The sequence below is a fragment of the Pan paniscus genome, chromosome 21 (assembly GCF_029289425.2).
Source record: "Pan paniscus chromosome 21, NHGRI_mPanPan1-v2.0_pri, whole genome shotgun sequence".
Taxonomy (NCBI): domain Eukaryota; kingdom Metazoa; phylum Chordata; class Mammalia; order Primates; family Hominidae; genus Pan; species Pan paniscus.
In genome coordinates, this window is record NC_073270.2 from 56,618,009 (window position 1) to 56,637,699 (window position 19,691).

The window sequence follows — 19,691 nt, forward strand, 5'->3', positions numbered from 1 at the left end:
CAGGACTCAGCGAAGCTGATGGCGTTATCCCCGTTTTGTAGAGGAAGAAAGTGAGGCAGAGGAGGATGAGAAACCCTGCCTTAAAGAGTGCTGTGAGGTTAGAAGTAGTGTCACCTGGTGTGTAGTAGGCATGGTTGTTTTCACAGTAGGATGGGCCTCTCTCAAGCTCCCTGGCACTGGGGGTGCCCAGTGCCCTGGGGGATGAAGGTGGGCCTCTAGCAGCAGGCACCTGAGCTCCTCCACTTGGCCGGCCTGAGGCTTCAGGCTCACAGGGGCTGGCCCAGGCTCTGGTGGGGCTGTGGGTGGCTGGGGCAGACCCTGGACAACCTCGGATCCCAGCCTGCGAGTACGGGTACAGTGTGTCCACCCCTTCTTTTGGGGTGGAGGATGCTGGGCCCAGCAGCCCTGTTGACCTGTGCCTCTTGCCTGGGCAAGCCAGGACTGGCTGGGGCTGCAGTGGTCACCCAAGAACAGCCAACCACATAAAAGTCAGGCCCAAGGACAGTCACTGAGGTGGGCCTGGCCTTGCAACTGGGTAGCCATGTCTGATGACCTACTATTCAGTGCTCACTTGGAAGGGAGATATAGGGAAGGGTTTGTTGTTCCTGTTCTATTTGGGAGAACAGATTGAATTCAGAGGCAAACTATGGTCTAGGGATCAAATCTGGCCTGCCACTGCTTTTTTTTTTTTTTTTTTTTTTTGGAGATGGAGCCTCGCTCTGTTGCCCAGGCTGGAGTGCAGTGGCGTGATCTCAGCTCACTGCAAATTCTGCCTCCTAGGTTCAAGCAATTCTCCTGCCTCAGCCTCCCGAGTAGCTGGGATTACAGGCACCCGCCACCACACCCAGCTAATTTTTGTATTTTTAGTAGAGATGGAATTTCACCATGTTGGCCAGGCTGGTCTCGAACTCCTGACCTCAGGTGATCTGCCTGCCTCAGCTTCCCAAAGTGCTGGGATTACAGGCATGAGCCATCACACCCAGCCTGCCATTGCTTTTCTAATAAAGTTTTAATTGGCACACAGCCATGCCTTCTGTTTACATATCTATGGCTGGATTTATACTACCTGGGCAGAGTTGAGTGGTTGTGACAGAGACTGTGTGGTTTGCAAAGCCTAAAATATTTACTATCTAGCTCTTTACAGAAAACATTTTGCTGACCCTGACCCAAAAACCATGCAGGGTCAGGGAGGTGCGATTAGGGCTTCCCGAGAGGGAGATGCGGGTGGGCCCAGACTGGCGAGGGGCTGCGGCGGGTTTGTAGAAACAGGGCAGCACAGGGCAAACGGAGGCCCTGAGGTGGTGGGCTTGGCTTTAGAGCAGAGCTTGTTCTGACTGGGGGGCTTCAGAAGAGAGGCTGTGAACCCAGCCGGGGCCTGAGGCTTCACCCTGTCACGTGCTGTGACAGCCATTTGGGGTCTTTGTGAGAAACGGAGCTGCTGGGTGTTGCGGATTGCCGGGGCCAACTCTGAGGCTTCGGCCAGACGCAGCAGGTTACAGGAACCGTGGGGATCTCAGGCTGGGGCTCTTCAGCTCAGCCACCCTCAGCCATGAGGGACTGTGGGCCCGGAGTTGCCCAATGGTCTGATTTTCCAAGAGAAACCGGCAGTCTGCTTTTCACGGGAAATCTGATTTTTACATGTTTGCAGTTAATTCCATTTTTACAAAATCACAAAGCCGACCCAGCACACATGCATTTGGCCTGTGCCCTGCAGGTCTGGGAACTCAGGTGTGCAGGGTGGACGCAGGGAGCTGCGGGGGTGTGGGGAGACTCTGAAAGCAGCCAGGCCCTGCGCCCCAGCACTCCCTGTGGCAGAGGCGGGCCTTGGGCTGGGGGTGGGCTGCGGAGGAGCTCACAGCCGTGTCAGGTTTCTGTGTCTTGACCTATCCTATCCCAGAGCAGAGAACATTCCTGCCTGCGGCCCGGGAGGAGGGGGTGGGGAGCCGGATTCCAAAGGGTTGGACGCACCTCCTGGACCCCAGCGGGGACTCATTCCCAGCCGGAGGGCGAGAGGTGGGACGTGGAGAGCTCTGAAGTCTTCTCTGAGATTTTCAAGGGTGAAAACCCCAGGGTTTGAGTTTGCTGCTCCATCCTCAAGGAGCCCTAGAGGGCGATGGGCAAGGGCTGGTCTTGGAGCTGGACAGGCCCGAGTGGACCCCGGCTCCAGTGCTCCCTCCCTCCCGGGACCCCTGAGACATAGCGACTCCTCCCTTGCAGGCTGCCATGAGAGTCCAAGAGAGAACGGGTGTGAAAGTGGTTTCCGTGGCATGCGGGTGTGCCAGTGAGGGGGTCTGCCTCTGGGGCGTGGTCCTGTCCACCCGCCAGGGCGTCTGCAGCCGGACAGCCCTGCGGGCATCTGGTTGTTTTCAGCCTCACACACCAGCCCTTACCTGCTGATTCAGGTGGCTGGTTTCAAAGCACTTGCTGCCACCCCTGGGGGTTTATTATCTATTTCAGGCAGGACTCTTAGTTACAAGCAACCCTGGTCAGTGTGGCTTAAAGAAAGAAGAGAATTTTGAGGCTCATGAACAGGAAAAGCCCCAGGGTAACTCCAGCCTTCAGCAAAATAGGGTTCACGCGCTCCAAGTGATATTGGCAGGACTCTGTCTTGCCGCGTCTTCTAACTCTGCCTCCTTCTGTGCGGGGTTCATTCTCAGGCGGGCCCCTAGTGGGGTGGCAGGAGTGGCCTGTCACCTGAACTCCCAGGAACCTCTGGGGAGAGCATCCCTGTCCCAGTAGCAAGAATCGCAGTGGCCCTGTCACATGCTTACTCCTGGACTGATCTCTGTGGGTGGAGGGTGAGCTGCTCACATGGGCTAGGCCTGCTCTTGGCCCCAGCCTGAGCTGTGGAGGAGGTGGGGAGCTGCTCGGATGGGGAGTTGGGCACAAGGGGATCCCTTAGAAAAATCAAGATGCAGCCGGGCATGGTGACTCACGCCTGTAATCCCAACACTTTGGGAGGCCGAGGCAGACAGATCACTTGAGGTCAGGAGTTCAAGACCAGCCTGGCCAACATGGTGAAACCCTATCTCTACAAAAATACAAAAAAATTAGCCGGTTGTGGTGGTGGGCGCCTTTAGTAATCCCAGCTACTCAGGAGGCTGAGGCAGGAGACTCGCTTGAACCCGGAAGGCAGAGGCTTCGGTGAGCCAAGATTGCACCATTGCATTCCAGCCTGGGCAACAGAGCGAGACTCTGTCTCAAAAAAAAAAAGAGGGGCCGGGCATGGTGGCTCACACCTGTAATTCCAGCACTTTGGGAGGCTGAGGTGGGTGGATCACGAGGTCAGGAGATTGAGACCATCCTGGCTAACACAGTGAAACCCCATCTCTACTAAAAATACAAAAAAATTAGCTGGACGTGGTGGCGGGTGCCTGTAGTCTCAGCTACTCTGGAGGCTGAGGCAGGAGAATGGCGTGAACCCAGGAGGCAGAGCTTGCAGTTAGCCAAGATCACGCCACTGCACTCCAGCCTGGGCGACAGAGCGAGACTCCATCTCAAAAAAGGAAAAAAAAAAAAAAAAAGAAAAAATCAAGATGCTAGCACCCCAAGGGGAAATGGACAGACAGGCTGAAACAGCGCCCACCCATGCCCACCACTCTCCAAGACTGTGTCTTGGTCTGAAGAGGAAACACCTGAGCTTCCTGGCTCATGCCCCTCTGCCCCTGCCTGGCTGACTTCAGCCCAGTTCTCCAAAGAGCTGTGGGTTACTCACCCATGTGTCTCCAGCGTGTCCTCCAAGGTGTCAGGCTTGGGCCTGAGTGGATGTGGAGCGGCACCAGCCTCTGCAGCCTTCTGTCTGGTCTTCCAGGCCAGTGGCCCTCCTGAAAAAGGAAAGCATGCTTGTTCTCCATGGAGCCCCTGGGGGCTCCTAGTGATTGACTTCCTTTCTGAGTGCACGGGAAGCAGCTGTTCAATAATCCATTGTGACGTTTGGCCAGACACCGACAGAGCTTGTCTCCCTGCGACCCCCTTGTCCAAATGCAGGGATGACCTTTCCCCTCTGTGACCAGGAAGGATGCAATTGTTGGGAGTTTCTTACATTAGTTCTCTCCAGGCCTAAAGACACCATCACATCTAGAGCTGCCGGCGGCCTCTCGCCACTCCCTCTCCTTGGCTTCTTCATAATGATATTGATTTTTCCTCCATTTTTAGAATCCATCTCCTTGAGGGAGGAGACAGAAACTCCATCCCTCTGCACAGAACCATTTCAAAAAGGAACAGGGGGTTGGGATGAGGCCCAGCTGGCCTAGGAGAGGCCGCCTGGCTGGGCCGGACACTGGCTCTGGCCTGGCCTGGTCACTGACCCTTGCCTGGGTCCTCAGGACCAGGAGAAGAAGGGCCGTGTCTTTTCAGATCACAGAACACTCTTTGGCCCCTAGTCATGTGTCAGGATGAGAGGGGCGGGCTTTGAACTCCCATGATTCACTTGAATGTTGCATTTTCTAGATATCATGACAGCCAGATCTCAGGCCATCATTAAAAAGAAAGAAGGTGAAATTCCACACCTGTGGGTTACCCACCAGCGGCAGCCCTCTGGCTGGAGATGTATCTTGTGGCTCAGCTCCTGTTTGTGTTCTGATTGCAGTGCCATCAGGGGGACGTGTGTCCACTGACCCACAGAGGCAGGGGCAGCTGAGGAACATGCTAGGAGAGGAGGGGCAGGCAGGAATAGACCTTGTCTCCCAAGTCATCCCCTGAGCAGGCTGAGCCAAGAGTGGCTGACTGAGGATTGGCTGGGCACAATGTTCCATTCGCTGTGTTTGAGGCTCACCCTTGGCCAGGTGCGTCACTTGTCCTGGTTTTCCAGATGTGGAGGTGGTGACGCAGGCTGGTATGAGATCCCTAGATGTCAGAGCATGTTTTAGCTTATTTAAGATCCTTTGATGGTTCCCTTCTGCAACAGGCTCGGTGTGGTGTGGTGGTAAGTCAAGGCCCTGGAGCCCAGACGTGATTACCTGGCCACTCTCACTTTTGGGGGACACATGAAACAGCCTCCTGCTGTCTCCACTGTCGTCCCCAGAGTGTATTCTCTCTCCTGCTCTTCCTGAAGTGCAGACCTCATCACACACACAGCCTCCTGCTTACGAGCTGCAAAGGCCCTCAGTGCTCATGGGATCAAGGTCATAGCTTGGCTTGCAAGATCCCAGGTGGACCCCAGCCCTTTGTCTGGCTTCCTCTCTGTCTACGCGCTGATCCCTGCAGCCCCCACACTCCACCCACTCAGCACAGGCTGTTCCCTCGGCCTGGAACACCGGCCCTTGGTACCTCTATATCCCCGTTCTCCTGACTCCTGGCCAGTTGCTGCTGAGGCTGTGAAGGTCCCAGACGACTCAGCACCCGGAAACTCCCCCAACCCTCTAGGATGAGCTGAGGCCCCATCTGGGTTCCCCAGGCCTTTGTGCCCGTCCTGCCGTCAGCCCGCATCATAGGGTGGCATTGTTTCTCCTGGTTCATTTGTGTCCCCACTAAGTGCCATGCCCCATGAAGGCTGGGATGGTTGTCTTGTTCACAGCTGTGTCCTCAGTGCACAGGACAGGGCTGGCCTGGTGCACTGTGAGTTGGCGGCTGGTGGACAGATGCTTGGAGGATGTGTGACTTGGGGCGGGGCACCTCCTGAGTCTTGATCTCCCCCTCTGCACTGGGGACATGGTGTCAAGTGCAGGGGGAGGGGCGGGAAGGGGAGCAGGCAGCCTGGGGAGGGGCCTGCAGAGGTGTCTGGCAGTGGGGAAGCTGTCATTGGCCATAGTCTGGAGCCCACATCCCTGTACTGACACGCAGCTTTCAGCTGTAGCCAGAACTGGGTCTCAGCCAGAGTGGGCAGAGGTGGCCAGGAGACGAGACAGTGCAGGGAGCTGGGGGACAGGGTTAGGGGGTGGTGAGAAGGTCCCCTCCCTCTGTCCTCCTTGACCATGCATCCTTGCTCATCTCCACCGGCTCCAACCAGGAGCAGTAGCCCAGGAGCCCTCTCCTGCTTCTGGTGCAGGCCGTGGTCCTTGCAACCTGGACTCTGCATGAGAATCACCTGGGAGCTGTGAAATGTCCCACACCCAGGCCACGCCCCCGACTAGAGACATCTGACCCCCTGGCCTGGGCCCCGGGCATCAGTATTTCATAAAACTCCCAGGAGATTCCAGCGCATGGCCAGGTTTGACAGCCGTCATTCCAGGTGGTTCTTGGTGACCTGGTTTTTCCTGGAGATGCTCAGCAGCCTGCAGGAGCCCGCCAGCCAGCGCACAGTGAGCGGCTCGATGGGAAATCTCCCCTTCTCCGCCTCCCTCCACAAAAATCCTCACCAGAAACGAGGAAGCACTTCTTAAAATGGTTTTGTTTTTTGAAAGAATAGCACATGCATATGGCAGGAACTCCAGGCAGCACAGATGGGTACACAGTGGAAGAAAAATCAGTCCTGGCCAGGCGCGGTGGCTCACGCCTGTCATCCTAGCACTTTGGGAGGCCGAGGCGGGCGAGTCACCGGAGGCCAGGAATTTGAGACTAGCCTGACCAACATGGCAAAACCTCATCTCTACTAAAAAAAAAAAAAAAAAGAAAAATAATTAGCTGGGCGTGGTGGCGCACGCCTATAATCCCGGTTAACTCAGGAGACTGAGGCAGGAGAATTGCTTGAACCCAGGAGGTGAATGTTGCAGTGAGCCAAGATGGCATCACTGTACTCCAGGCTGGGTGACAGAGCGAGACTCCGTCTCAAAAGAAAAAAAAAAAATCAGTCATGCCACCAACCACAGCCACTGTACCCAGGCTCTGAGATGGCCCTGCAGAGCTGTCATGTGTCGGTATAGGTCCCTTTGTCACATGTCTACCCTTCTCACCTTGTTTTCTTAGTCCTTCTCTGCCAGAACATATTGATCTGCCTGGCTTTTTCTTTTTTCTTCCCCGAGACATTGTCTCACTCTGTTTTCTAGGTGGAGTGCAGTGGCACAATCCCAGCTCACTGCAACCTCCGCCTCCCGGGTTCAAGTGATTCTCCCGCCTCCGCCTCCCAAGTAGCTGGGATTACAGGTGCGCGCTACCATGCCCGGCTAATTTCTGTATTTTTAGTAGAGACAGGCTTTGACTGTGTTGGCCAGGCTGGCCTCAAACTCCTGACCTCAAGTGATCCGCCTGCCTTGGCCTCCCAAAGTGCTGGGATTACAGTCATGAGCCACTGCGCCTGGGCTGCCTGGCTCTTCTTGATGCCTACAGAGTATTCCATTGTGGAGAGGGCCTGACATGGATGCCTTGGTCCCTTTGGGTGGCCGGCTTTGGCTGTCACAGGCAGTGGTGTCAGAGGAGCTCAGAGTCTTTGGTCATATGTGTGAGTCCTGCAGGATGAACTTGTAGACCGGGAATTCCTGGGTCGTGGAACAAGTGGATCCAAATCGCTGATAGAGCACCATTTCTTGTCATTCCAGAAGTCACCTGCACCGGTGCCCGTGACGTACGAGCTGCCCACACTGTATAGGACGGAGGACTATTTTCCTGTGGACGCCGGGGAAGCACAGCACCACCCCCGCACCTGCCCTCGGCCTTTGTGAGCTTTGTGGTCTTCCCATCAGGAACACTGGAAAGTGACATTGTGTACATGCTGCAGCTTGGGGGTTTTTTCTTTGTATTGCTGTTTATTTTATATTTTAAAAATATTTAAAAAAATGTCGAGATGGGGTCTCACTATGTTGTCCAGACTGATCTCAAACTCCTGGGCTCAAGTGATCCACCCACCTTGGCCTTCCAAAGTGGTGGGATTATGGGCAGGAGCCTCCGTGCCCAGGCTGCTGCCATTTTCAAATTTCCTCCCTGCCTCATGTGAGACCACAGGGTTTGGAGAAGCAGTTGGATCCCACGTGTGGTGATGCCTCCCTCATCGGCCTGCTTGGGGTTCTACAGGGGTTGAGGGACCAGGCCTGGCCGGGGCTGATGGACAGTGGGGACTTTCCTTCTCTCCATGATGGCTTTGCAGGGGCTCCATGGTCCTTCTCTCTGTGATGGGTTTTTGCACGGGGTGTGCTCTGCCACTGTGGTGGGTGGGTGGATGCTGCTTCTGTTGCCTCCAGACCTCGGTGCCCACAGCCTTGAGGATCCTTCCAATAAAGGTGTCAAGAGCTCAGCCCTGGTCTGGTGTGAGAATGACGGGGAGTGATAGTTTCCTTTTCACCTGTGCAGTGTTTTCTAGAAGGTTCCTCCTGTGCCTCACCTGCGAGGGCCTGATCCTGGGCACCTGCTGATGAGGCTCCAGCTGAGGGAGGGGTAGTCCCGGCCCTTGGATTTCCAGCAAGAGTGCAGAGGTCATTAGGACCCCCAGGGTCTTCAAAGGCTTGTTTACCCACATTTCTTCCCATGCAGATGAGTTTCCTGCTATTGTCCTAACACTCCGGATTTCTCACTGTGGCTTCAACCTGCAATGGGTATTTCTGGAATTCCTCGAAGAGCCAAGAACACACACATAATTCCCCTATGCACATACAGGACTGAACTGTAGATCTGCATTAGAATTTCAAGATAATCTCCCTGGGCAAGGTGACTCATGCCTGTAATCCCAGCATCTTGGGAGGCTGAGGCAGGAGGGTCGCTTATGCACAGGGTCAAGACTGCAGTGAGCCGTGATTGTTCTTCTGCACCCTAGCATGTGCAACAGAGCAAGACCCTGTCCCCCACACCCCGAAAAAGTTTTTCAAGGAAGCCTAAAATAATGAATCTGGCAAGATAGAGTAGAGGCCAGGTGCAGCGGCTCATGCCTGTGATCCCAGCACTTTGGGAGGCCGAGGCAGGCAGATCGCTTAAGCCCAGGAGTTTGAGACCAGCCTGGGCAACATAATGAGACCATATCTCTACCAAAAATACAAAAATTAGCTTGGCGTGCTGGTGCACATCTGTGGTCCCAGCTACTTGGGAGGCTGAGGTGGGAGGATTGCTTGAGCCTGGGAGGTTGAGGCTGCAGTGAGCCATGATTGTGCCACTGCACTCTAGCCTGGGTAACCAAGTGAGATCTTGGCTAAAAATGTTTTTAAAAATTAAAAACAGAAAAGCAGGGAAATAGTTTAGGACAATTTTTGGAATTCAGAGATATAGGTAGACCCCTTGTTTCTGGAAAAGTCAGCATTTTTATTCTCTTTTCTTTTTTTTCGAGATGGAGTCTCACTCTGTCACCCAGGCTGTAGTGCGGTGGCATGATCTCAGCTCACTGCAACCTCCGCCTCCCGAGTTCAAGCTATTTTCCTGCCTCAGCCTCCCAGGGAGCTGGGATTACGGGAACACACCACCACGCCCAGCTAATTTTTGTATTTTTAGTAGAGACGGGGTTTTGCCATGTTGGCCAGGCTGGTCTCGAACTCCTGACCTCAGGTGATCCTCCTACTTTGGCCTCCCAAGGTGCTGGGATTACAGGTGTGAGCCACCATGCCCGGCCAGCATTTTTTTATTGAGGTGACTTTTACAATTTTTTTTTTCTTTAAATGAGACACCTGTCACCCAGCCTGGAGTGCAGTGGTGTGATCATGGCTCCCTGAAACCTCAAGCTCCTGGGCTCAAGTGATCCTCCTGCCTCAGCCTCCCAAGTAGCTGGGACCACAAATGTGCACCACCATGCCTGGCAACTTTTCAAATTTGTTTTATTTTTTGTAGAGACAGGGTCTCCCTATGTTGTTCAGGCTGGTCTTGAACTTCTGGGCTCAGGGGACCCTCATGTTTCGGCCTCCCAAAATGTAGTGTTGGCACAAACTTTTATTGAAGTATAATTTATATTACAGAAAGGGGTGCCTAAGTGGTTCACTAAATTTTTCACAAACTGAATGTATCTATTTAAGCCTCACCAGACGGAGCAACTAACATTATCAGCACTGAGCAGCCCCCTCATGCCCCCTTCTGGTCCATGCCCATACCCACCCCCACCCCAGGCTGACAGCATACTGACATCTAACCATATGGACTGGAGTTTCTTGTTTCTGTGCTCTGTATAAAGAGAGGACACACGAGATGTGTACCTACGGTGTGTCATCTCTTGTCTCTGGCCTCACCGGCTTGATGTTACCTTGGGAGGTGTCACTGTTGCTGTGTCACTGTAGATCATTCTCATGGCTGTGTTGTATTGGCTGGGACTGTTTTTATCGAAGGGAGCTTGGACACTCTGCATGCCCCAGTGTGCTCAGGGAGAGCACGCGTTGGATGGAAAGTTGGCCGGGTGAGGTGGCTCACGCCTGTAATCCCAGCACTTTGGGAGGCCAAGGTGGGCAGATCACTTGAGGTCAGGAATTCGAGACCAGCCTGGCCAACATAGTGAAACCTCATCTCTACTAAAAATACAAAAATTAGCCAGGTGCTGTGGTGCACCCCTGTAATCCCACCTACTCGGGAGGCTGAGGCAGGAGAATCGCTCGAATCTGGGAGGTGGAGGTTGCAGCAAGCCAAGATCGTGCCACTGCACTCCAGCCTGGGCAACAGAGCGAGACCCTATCTCAAAAAAGAAGAAAAAGGAGAAAGCTAATGTTAATTTTTTAGACAAGCAGTTGAGGACACTCATTTCCAGAAGGGTGAGGATCTGCTGAGTGTTGGGCACTCCCAGGCTTCTTTCTCCTCCCAGCGCCTGAAACAGGGGCCAGGGAGAGTTGGAAGGAAATCCCATGTGATTAAGCTGCAGCAACGTTGAGTGTCCTAAAGCAGGGACCCACAGGCCCCACGCTAGGAGCATGGCCCTGAGGTTAGCCTGCCTGGCAGCACTGTCCGCTCCCATGCCTCTTAGCTGTGTGAGCTGGGCTTTTCACTTGCTCTCTCTGAGTCCAGCTGCCCCTGCGGTAAGACATGAGGATGGCTCTGGCCTGATGGGTTGTGGTGAGGGTGACATGAGGTGAGCTGTGTGCATGCTGGGCACACTGGCGAGGGGCTCTCAGTAATGGGAGGCTGCTGTTGCAGGGCCCGGGCTGTGATGGGGAAAGGGTTGATTGTCCTGCGTTTCTCAGTTGACCAGCGGCATCTGAGGGCCTGAACAGTGAGTGACTCAGGGACTGCCCTTACGTGTCAGAGTTAGAAGTCATGGGAGAATGGAGGCTGCTCTCTGGGTTTCCCTGTCCTGTTAGGAGGGGTGAGGTTGCACAGGAAATCTATGGGGAAAAGGTGACAAGTGAACTGGAAGTAGCCGTTCCAAAGTTCCTAGGATTTGCACTGCCAAACAATGAGCTTTAAGGGACACTTGGAAACATCTGGGGAGAAGGAAGGCCGGGACACTGCGCCCTGCCATCACCAACCCCTAACCTCAGTCCTCTGAGCGGCTCCACTGTCCTTGTGCCAGGTGACTTCATGTGCGTCCTCATTAAAGCAAAGTGCCTGACATTTCCATTGTCCAGTCAATGATGTCCTCAATTGCTGACTATTGATGGCCTCTAACCCCTTGGTAAGGGTAACTGCAGCCTAGGAAAGGGTGATCTGATCTTTTTCTTTTTTAAACAGAGATGGGGTTTTGCTATGTTGTCCAGGCTAGTCTCAACCTCCTGGGCTCAAGCGATCCTCCTACCTTGGCCACCCAAAGTATTGGGATTACAGTCATGAGCCACCGAGGACTGCCAGTCTTTTTCTTTTGTGGCTGATGTTGGACAGGGACACCAGTAGAAAGGTCACTGCAGATTTCTTCCCAAGAGCAAGGCTCTTCGGTCAACCCCCTTTCCCACTTTCCCAGCGGATGTGAACTTCGTGCTCACCAAAGCAAGAGGTTTCAAGGTAGCAGCCCTTGGGGTTGTATCTGATTGGCAGAAATGTGTGGTTTGCCCTGAATTGTTTTAAGATGTTTTCATGTTGTGACAATTGGGTAAACTTCTGGAAAAAATAGAGCTCCATACCTCACTCAGCACACCTGGATTGTAAATCGATAAGGAGCTTAATGTATAAAATGAATCTATTGGCCGGGTGCAGTGGCTCACACCTGAATCCTACCACTTTGGGAGGCCAAGGTGGGTGGATCGCTTGAGCTCAGGAGTTCAAGACCAGCATGGGCAACATAGCAAAACCCCTTCTCTGTAAAAAATAGAAAAATTAGCTGGGCATGGTGGTGCTTGCCTATAGACCCAGCTACTTGGTGGGAGGTGGGAAGATTGCTCGAGCCAGGGAACTTGAGTCTGCAGTGAGCTGAGATTGTGCCACTGCACTCCAGCCTGGGTGACAAAGTGTTACCCTGTCTTAGAAAGTAAAATAAAACGAATCTATTGAAGAAATAGGTTAAAAACATTGGCGAAGTGTACAAAATCGAGAAGCCATAAAAGAGGTCAATTTGATTATATATATATAAAATTTTTAAACTTCTGCATGGCAAAACCAATGGAAAACTCAACCAAAAAATCCCAAAACAACAAAATCCTAAGCAAATTCAAAAGATAGATGACAAATTGGGAAAATATATTTGCATCTCATGCTACAAAGGGATAATCTCCCTAATAAATGTCACCTACAAAAAAGGGAAATAGTAGCAAAACAGGCAAAGGCTATGAACAGGAGTTTCACAGAAAATGCAAAACATGAAAAGATACTCAACCTTAATGTATGCCAATAAGTATGGAAAAATACCCTGAGATTTTTCACATTTCAGGCTGGCAAGGATTAAAATTTTTGATGACACTATTGAATTTTTTTTTTTTTGAGACAGAGTCTGCTCTGTTGCCCAGGCTGGAGTGCAGTGGTGTGATCTCAGCTCACTGCAACCCCTGCCTCCTGGGCTCAAATGATCCTCCCACCTCAGGCACCCAAGTAGCTGGGATTACAGGTGCGCACCACCATGCCCAGCTAATTTTTGTGTTTTTAGTAAAGATGGGGTTTTGCCATGTTGGCCGGGCTGGTCTCAAACTCCTGGCCTCAAGTGATCCACCTGCCTCAGCCTCCTAAAGTGCTGGGATTACAGGCTTGAGCCACTGTGCCTGGTCTTGCTGGTGATATTTTGAAGAAACATATTCTTGTACATTGATGGTGGGACACCATTCTCATGGGGGGGCAATTGGCATACCTAACAAAATTAGAAATGGTCCTAGCTACTCAGTAGGCTGAGGCAGCAGGATCGCTTGAGTGAGCCCAGGAGGTTGAGGCTGCAGTAAGCCGTGATCATGCCACTGCACTCCAGCCTGGATGACAAAGCAAAACCCAATCTCTTAAAAAAAAAAAAAAAAGGGGGTTGCGGGGGGAAATGTCCTCAGACCCAGTAATTCCACCCCTAGGAATCCAGCTTACACACACAAGAAAGAAAAGATAAATGTACAAGGTTAGTCACTGCACAGTGAGATAGCAAAAGATTAGAAAGAACCCAAGTGATTATTGATCTGGGTTTTATTCCTTTATAGCCCAACCATATGATGGAATACTATAATGTTGTAAAAATGGGTTAAGAGTTCTTTATGAATTGGTGTGGAAACATCGCCAAGATATGAAAGCCAAATGCAGAAAAATGTATGTTGTATGCTATTATCTATGTGAAAAAGACATTACTATTCTCTGGAAGGATAAACACAAATTTGAGAATGGTGGATATCTGGGGTGAGAGGTATCCTTTTCACTGTTCTTTAAAAGTTTTGATATTTTGGTGTTTGCCTATTCAAAAAATGGTTAAAATCAGTTGCCACCAATTAAAAATTAGGAGAATGCATATAAAGAACTGAATTTCCTGTTTGTTTGCTTGTTGCCTTAAGAATGTGAGCCCACTGTTTTTAGTGCCAGATATTCTAATTTTAAACAATGAGCTACATAAAGTCAAGTTGCTTTGGAGGGGGGGTCCTGGTCTCCAGGCTTTTCTTATGCTCAAATTATTTCACTAATTTATTTCACTTGCCTAGCCCCTGTGGGCATTTGCATTTGAGATCCGTAGAACCAGAGACTCAGACAATGGGAAATTTATTCCAAGGGTATGGAGTGTGTGAAGAAATGCATCTCGGTCTCAGCTTAATGTGGTGGAGGATGGCAGCTAGATGGTCACTGCAGTTCAAGCAATTGGCAGTCTAGCTAGCACCTCTGTACCCCAATTCCAAACTCCCTGAGGATGAGGCATGGGGTCCCACTAGAGAAGTGTGTGCTGTCCAGGGCTCTCCTTTGGGAGGTGACTGATACCAGGTCAGACATTGTAAGAAAGCTACACCAATATTCCACAAGAATACAAATGCAAAATCAAGAAAATATCAGGAAACAGAATCCAGCAACATATAAAAAAGGATTATACGCCATAACCAAGCAGGATTTCTTCCAGGAGTGCAAGGTTGGTTTAACATCTGAAGATCAGTGTACCACACCATATTAATAAAGGACAAAAACCACATGATCATCTCAATAGATGCAGAAAATAAGCATTTGACAAAATCCAACACCTACTTATGATAAAAACTCTCCTTCTTGGGGTAAAAAGGGGAGTTCTTGGGAAGGTTAGAAGCTAGACAGGTACCCCACAATGTCTGCTTACAGGGTTTACCAACTCCTTGGAGATGTTTAGTTGACTCAGGCAGCTACAGGTTTCCAGGAACCTTCCTCTCCATCTTAAAGCAAAATCCCACTAAATCCCACTTTGCATTATGGTGAAGAGTGCAAACATCTTTGGAAGGAGTTCCAAGTAGTTCTAATTTCAAGCAGCTGTCACAGAATCTCCTCTCTGAGTTCCCTGGGCTTGCTATGGGCTCAAAAGCCTGGAAATTCTTACAGGTGATCATCAGCTTGATGCATTTCAGGCTTGCAGCAGTAGGAGGGAGTGGAGGGCAGCAGGTCTGAGGCTGGCCTCTGCAGTCTTTGCTGGGCCTTCTGGCAGAGTGTGCTTTAAGGGCTGCTCATGATGCTGGGTTTGGAGAAGCAGTTAAGGGGAGGACTGCAGGGGACACAAGCATTATATTTGGTCAGAATGAACATACGGTTCCCCTTAAAAACCAAACCAGTGAGGCATGAGCACCCGAGGCCAGCCTCTTCAACCAGGAGGGGTTTCTCACTGGGCCTTCCACGGAGATGCTCCGTTTTAGACGTAATGGGCGGAGTTTCATCTGGAGGAGCCAGGCCGAGGTGAATGAAAGGGAGGAGACCTGGAGGAGCGGGTCTTCTGTTGGCATCCCCAAGCCTGGTGCTGCTGCAGTGGGGACTCTACCCAGAAGGTAAGGATTCCAGCTTAGGCCACGGTCTCCTTGTTGCCGGGATGAACCAAGGAGATGTTGGGGCAAGTCTACACTCTTGAAATGGTTTTCTACACGCAGGTTGCATCTCTGAGTGTACAGGTTCTTCTTAGGCTGCTAGCAGGTGTTTGTTGAGTGGCGGGGAAAAAGAATAAGTGGTCTCAAAGGAAACTGCCTGGAGCAGACATACTATTCAAGGGAAGGCTCGAGCTTGTAGCCCACGTTCACTGCGCATCCCTTTAAGCCAGTTCCGTCTGGGAATCAGCTGGGCCACACCTCAAACCAATTACATCAGAATCTCCAAGCAGGGGAGGGGAAAACTTAGCATCACCTGTCTTTAAACCTCCCCAGTTGATTTCAGTATGTAGCCAGGGCTGGGAATCACTTGCTTCCAAAGAATACCAGTCAAGAGATTTTTCAGAACTTGCTTCGTCTTCTGAGTTGGAGCAATTGCACCTTTTATCTGGTTTTCATATGGCACAAGGCTTCCTTTGAAGTGCTGGGTCCTCAGCATCGCTCTGCACCTTCTGAGTGTAGCATGGAATTGGTTTTGAACTGGTTTCCAGTTTTGGGTTGAACTGCTTTCACCCGAGCTTCAGAGATGGGTCCTGACTAGTCTAAGCCAACCAGGGTAATGCTAGCTCAGTGACCAGGTAGCTTTGGACTAAGCCCATCAGCTTAGTCGGATGTTCTGGAATGGTCCAGTTGGCTCAGAATTCAGGATTCTTTCTCAATACTGAATGAAGGGGAAACCTCTCAGGTTAGGTAAGTGGAAGGCACCCTATGAATACCGGGGTGCCTGCCTAGGATGAAGTGTCCCCGTGGGTGGCAGGATGGAGACAGAAAACCTGAATCCTTGGTGATGTCCCTGAGCAGCTTGCCCTCCCCAGACACAGCCAGTTGCCCCCTTGTCACCTTTATTAAGCACCGTCTGAGCTGGATTTCCCGTTACCTGCCAGTGAGAGTCCTAATTAATATAAAAGGGTCTGAGGTTGGGCAAAGCAAAGTGAGTAGTCACTGCTAAAGGAAGCAGAGTTCCCTGAGCAGCTCTTGGAGCCAGAGCCCAGGCTGGGCTTGAAGCCCATCTGTCAGCCCCTAGCTCAGCACTATCCGGCATGCTAGAGGTAGCAGAGTCATCCTGGGATAAGGCGGGTCTGGGCTGAGGCTCATTTTGGTGCTTATGGACCTGGGACCCTGCTCTGATTTTCCTTTTTTTGAGACGGAATTTTGCTCTTGTTGCCCAGGCTAGAGTGCAATGACGCGATCTTGGCTCACCACAACCTCTGCCTCCCCGGTTCAAGCGATTCTCCTGCCTCAGCCTCCTGAGTAGCTGGGATTACAGACATGTGTCACCATGCCCGGCTAAATTTTTTTGTATTTTTAGTAGAGATGGGGGTTTCTCCATGTTGGTCAGGCTGGTCTCGAACTCTTGACCTCAGGTGAGCCACCTGCCTCAGCCTCCCAAAGTGCTGGCATTACAGGCATGAGCTACCGCACCCGGCCTGATTTTCCTTTTTAATAGCGCAAGTCTCAGGCTTGCAGCCTCAGCATGCGATAACAGGTAGCAAAAATCTAATGTTTGTCTTGTATTTACTTTCATAGTCACTTTTATGGTCATCTGAATTTGTGGCAAATTATGGTGATTTTGCTTTTTGGTGACATCGTTTTCCTTTAAAAGGGGGAGTGAGGGTGAGGCATGGTGGCTCACACCTGTAATCCCAGTAGTCGGGAGGCTGAGGCAGGAGGATTGCCTGAGCCCAGCAGGTTGAGGCTGCAGAGCTGTAATCGTGCCACTGCACTCCAGCCTGTGTGACAAAGGAGACCCTGTCCCCCCAAAAAAGTGGTGGCGGGAGTTGAGACATACTAAGAACATAAAGCAGTTGTGAGGCAGATGTGGCACAACTGACAATGGTGGTGGAGTGAGAGTCAGTTTGGGGAACGCTGAGCCAGGGACTGAACACTGTGAGAGTGGGGCTCACACATCTTTTCATTCATAGCAGCAGCCAACTTTCTTCCAAGGCCAGTCTCTATCCTAGGCCCAGGTGCATGGTGTGGCCGGAAATACCGGTGGCTGTGGACTCAGATATCCCATGTCCTAGTCAGCAGCTTCCCCTTTGCCAGCTGAGATGTCAGGACAAGTTAGCTTCTCTGCACCTCCATGTCAGCACCTGAAACCTGGAGTTCCTACTCCCAATACAAGGTTTGGGGGTTTTTGGAGGAGAGTGCGGAGGATTGGGGTTGGACTGTTTTGAGGACTCAAATACCTTGGATTCCAGTGCTTTACAGTTAGTCCCAGAACTACACATCCGTTCTGAAAATACCCGTTGGGCAGCTGTGTATTCACGATGCCTAAGATTCAGGTGTTTTTAGGAACAATATTGTCCTTGTAGGGTGTAGCGGAGCCCCTTGTCCGGAGTCCTGTCCTTGGGGGAGAGGGTTCTAGTTGAGCTTCCCCAGGGGATGCTGATCCAGCTTTGCTGGCAGACGGAGTGGCAATGGCTAAGTCATGCCACTGTCTCTTCCTCCATCTCTCCAAGGCGGGATCTCTACTTTTGATTCCTAGACTGGCTACTTCATGTACACAGCTGTCACGTCCCACTGCAGTCTAGGATGGCAGCCAGTACAGCACTCACATCAAGTATATTGGAAAAGCCCTTTTACTTCTGCTTTATGGTTCCTAAAAGGTGCCTGCTCTGCTTATTAGAGTATCCATTTTGCTTCACTTATAGTAATAAGACATTATTAAAGGTACATAAATAAAATAAGGATTTTTTTTCTTTTTTTTTTAAGACGGAGTTTCACTCGTCACCCGGGCTGGAGTGCAATGGCGGGATCTTGGCTCACTGCAACCTCTGCCTCCTGGGTTCAAGTGATTCTCCTGGCTTAGCCTCCTGAGTAGCTGGGATTACAGGCGCCCACCACCATGCCCGGCTAATTTTTGTATTTTTAGTAGAGACAGGGTTTCACCATGTAGGCCAGGCTGGTCTCAAACTCCTGACCTCAGGTGATCCACCTGCCTCAGCCTCCTAAAGTTCTGGGATTACAGGCGTGAGCCACCGCGCCCGGCCAAAATAAGGATTTTTAATTGCAAAAACCAGTTCAGGTTTGAATGGTCTTACACCTTAAGGTTAGGTGGTGTCCTGGATGGGGAAGGGGTTTGCATCACAGATCCATTAACGCTGTAAGCTGAAAACATACACATGCAGCCAAACTCATTAAATAGCGTGGAAGATTTGTTCTGGAAATGACTAGGGACCTTCCTTCCCACGTCCCCTCCTCTTGGTTGGACACTTTGAAATAATGACAAGAACTTTCGGGGGTGATTTTGACTATATGCAACTCTTATATGCTGACTTTAAAACACAACCCCCCCTATACTGTAGCTCCACTACATTCAAGTTACAGCGAGTAGTCCGTTACCCAAGTGGTACAAGTTGGTGGGAAGCAGGATGCAAAGAATTAGCAAATGGGGACCTTGCTTTGGTCAAGCTTTCAAGCCAACTTTCCAGCAGATGGGAGAAATGCCTTTTATTTTCAAACCTGTCAAGTTTGTATCAGCTAAGATGTTTTTCTTCTAGATTACCTCATGGTGACCCACTGATAATTGGTATGTTGGAATGCCATTTCCTAATGGTGGGAACAGCCTCTTCATTTCTAGTCTTCTGGAAGCTTTAGAGATGTTCCTCCATGACATTTTGGTGAAACATGCCTCAACTGGCACCTAATTATTGCTCAGCAGGGGGGCTGGAAGGGTCACAACAGGCAGAAAAACAAAACAAAACACTGCCTGCTACTCTGCAAAATCCATGTGTTCAACATGTTCTACTTAATTTCATTAGGGAAAGAAAATTTCCATCAAGCTAAATGGTTCTCAAATGTTAGTGGCATAGAACCACGTAGAGATGGATGGGCGTGGTGGCTCACGCCTGTAATCCCAGCACTTTGAAAGGCTGAGGCGGGTGGATCACAAGGTCAGGAGATGGAGACCATTCTGGCTAACACGGTGAAACCCTGTCTCTACTAAAAATACAAAAAAAAAAATTATCCTGGCATGGGGGCACGTGCCTGTAGTCCCGGCAGTACTTGGGAAGGTGAGGCAGGAGAATGGCTTGAACCCAGGAGGCGGAGGTTGCGGTGAGCTGAGATGGCGCCATTGCACTCCAGCCTGGGCAGCAGAGCAAGACTCCATCTCAAAAACAAAAAACGAACCACCTAGTGATAATTCTTGAGTCTCATCTTGAGGACTCAGTGCTAGTAGTCTGAGGTCTAAGTAGTAAAGGAACTACACTTCTGTATGGTAGTACTTATTTGGCAATAAGCAGGTTTGTTTCTAGCGTGAAGCATCTCAGATGGGAAACTCCCATCTTTAATACATCGCAGTTTTCAAATTTGGCACTCATTTTGTTCATGCCAGAAATGGATGTTACAAAGGGGCAGGCATTGGGATCAAACTGACATACAACTCTAGAGCGATATGAGGCATAGACACCCTTTCTGCTTGAATTGCAAGAGGGAATGAAGCTGTTTGATAAAGATTCTCCTCTCCCTATACAATGACAAGGAACCAAAGATAGGATGAGAAAATGC

The 19,691-nt window shown here is 50.9% G+C and overlaps 1 protein-coding gene across 2 annotated transcripts in view; it reads left to right on the top strand.

The window, feature by feature from the left end:
• BCAS4 (breast carcinoma amplified sequence 4) overlaps positions 1 to 13,623 on the top strand; it is an 87,771-nt gene extending 74,148 nt beyond the window's left edge. For both annotated transcript variants that reach the window (XM_003815262.6, XM_008968200.5), the window contains one exon: positions 7,413 to 13,623. In XM_003815262.6, coding sequence (XP_003815310.3) covers positions 7,413 to 7,535 — 123 coding nt within the window. In that variant the 3' untranslated portion in view covers positions 7,536 to 13,623. The remainder of the gene's footprint in view (positions 1 to 7,412) is intronic.
• The last annotated feature ends 6,068 nt before the right edge of the window (positions 13,624 to 19,691 follow it).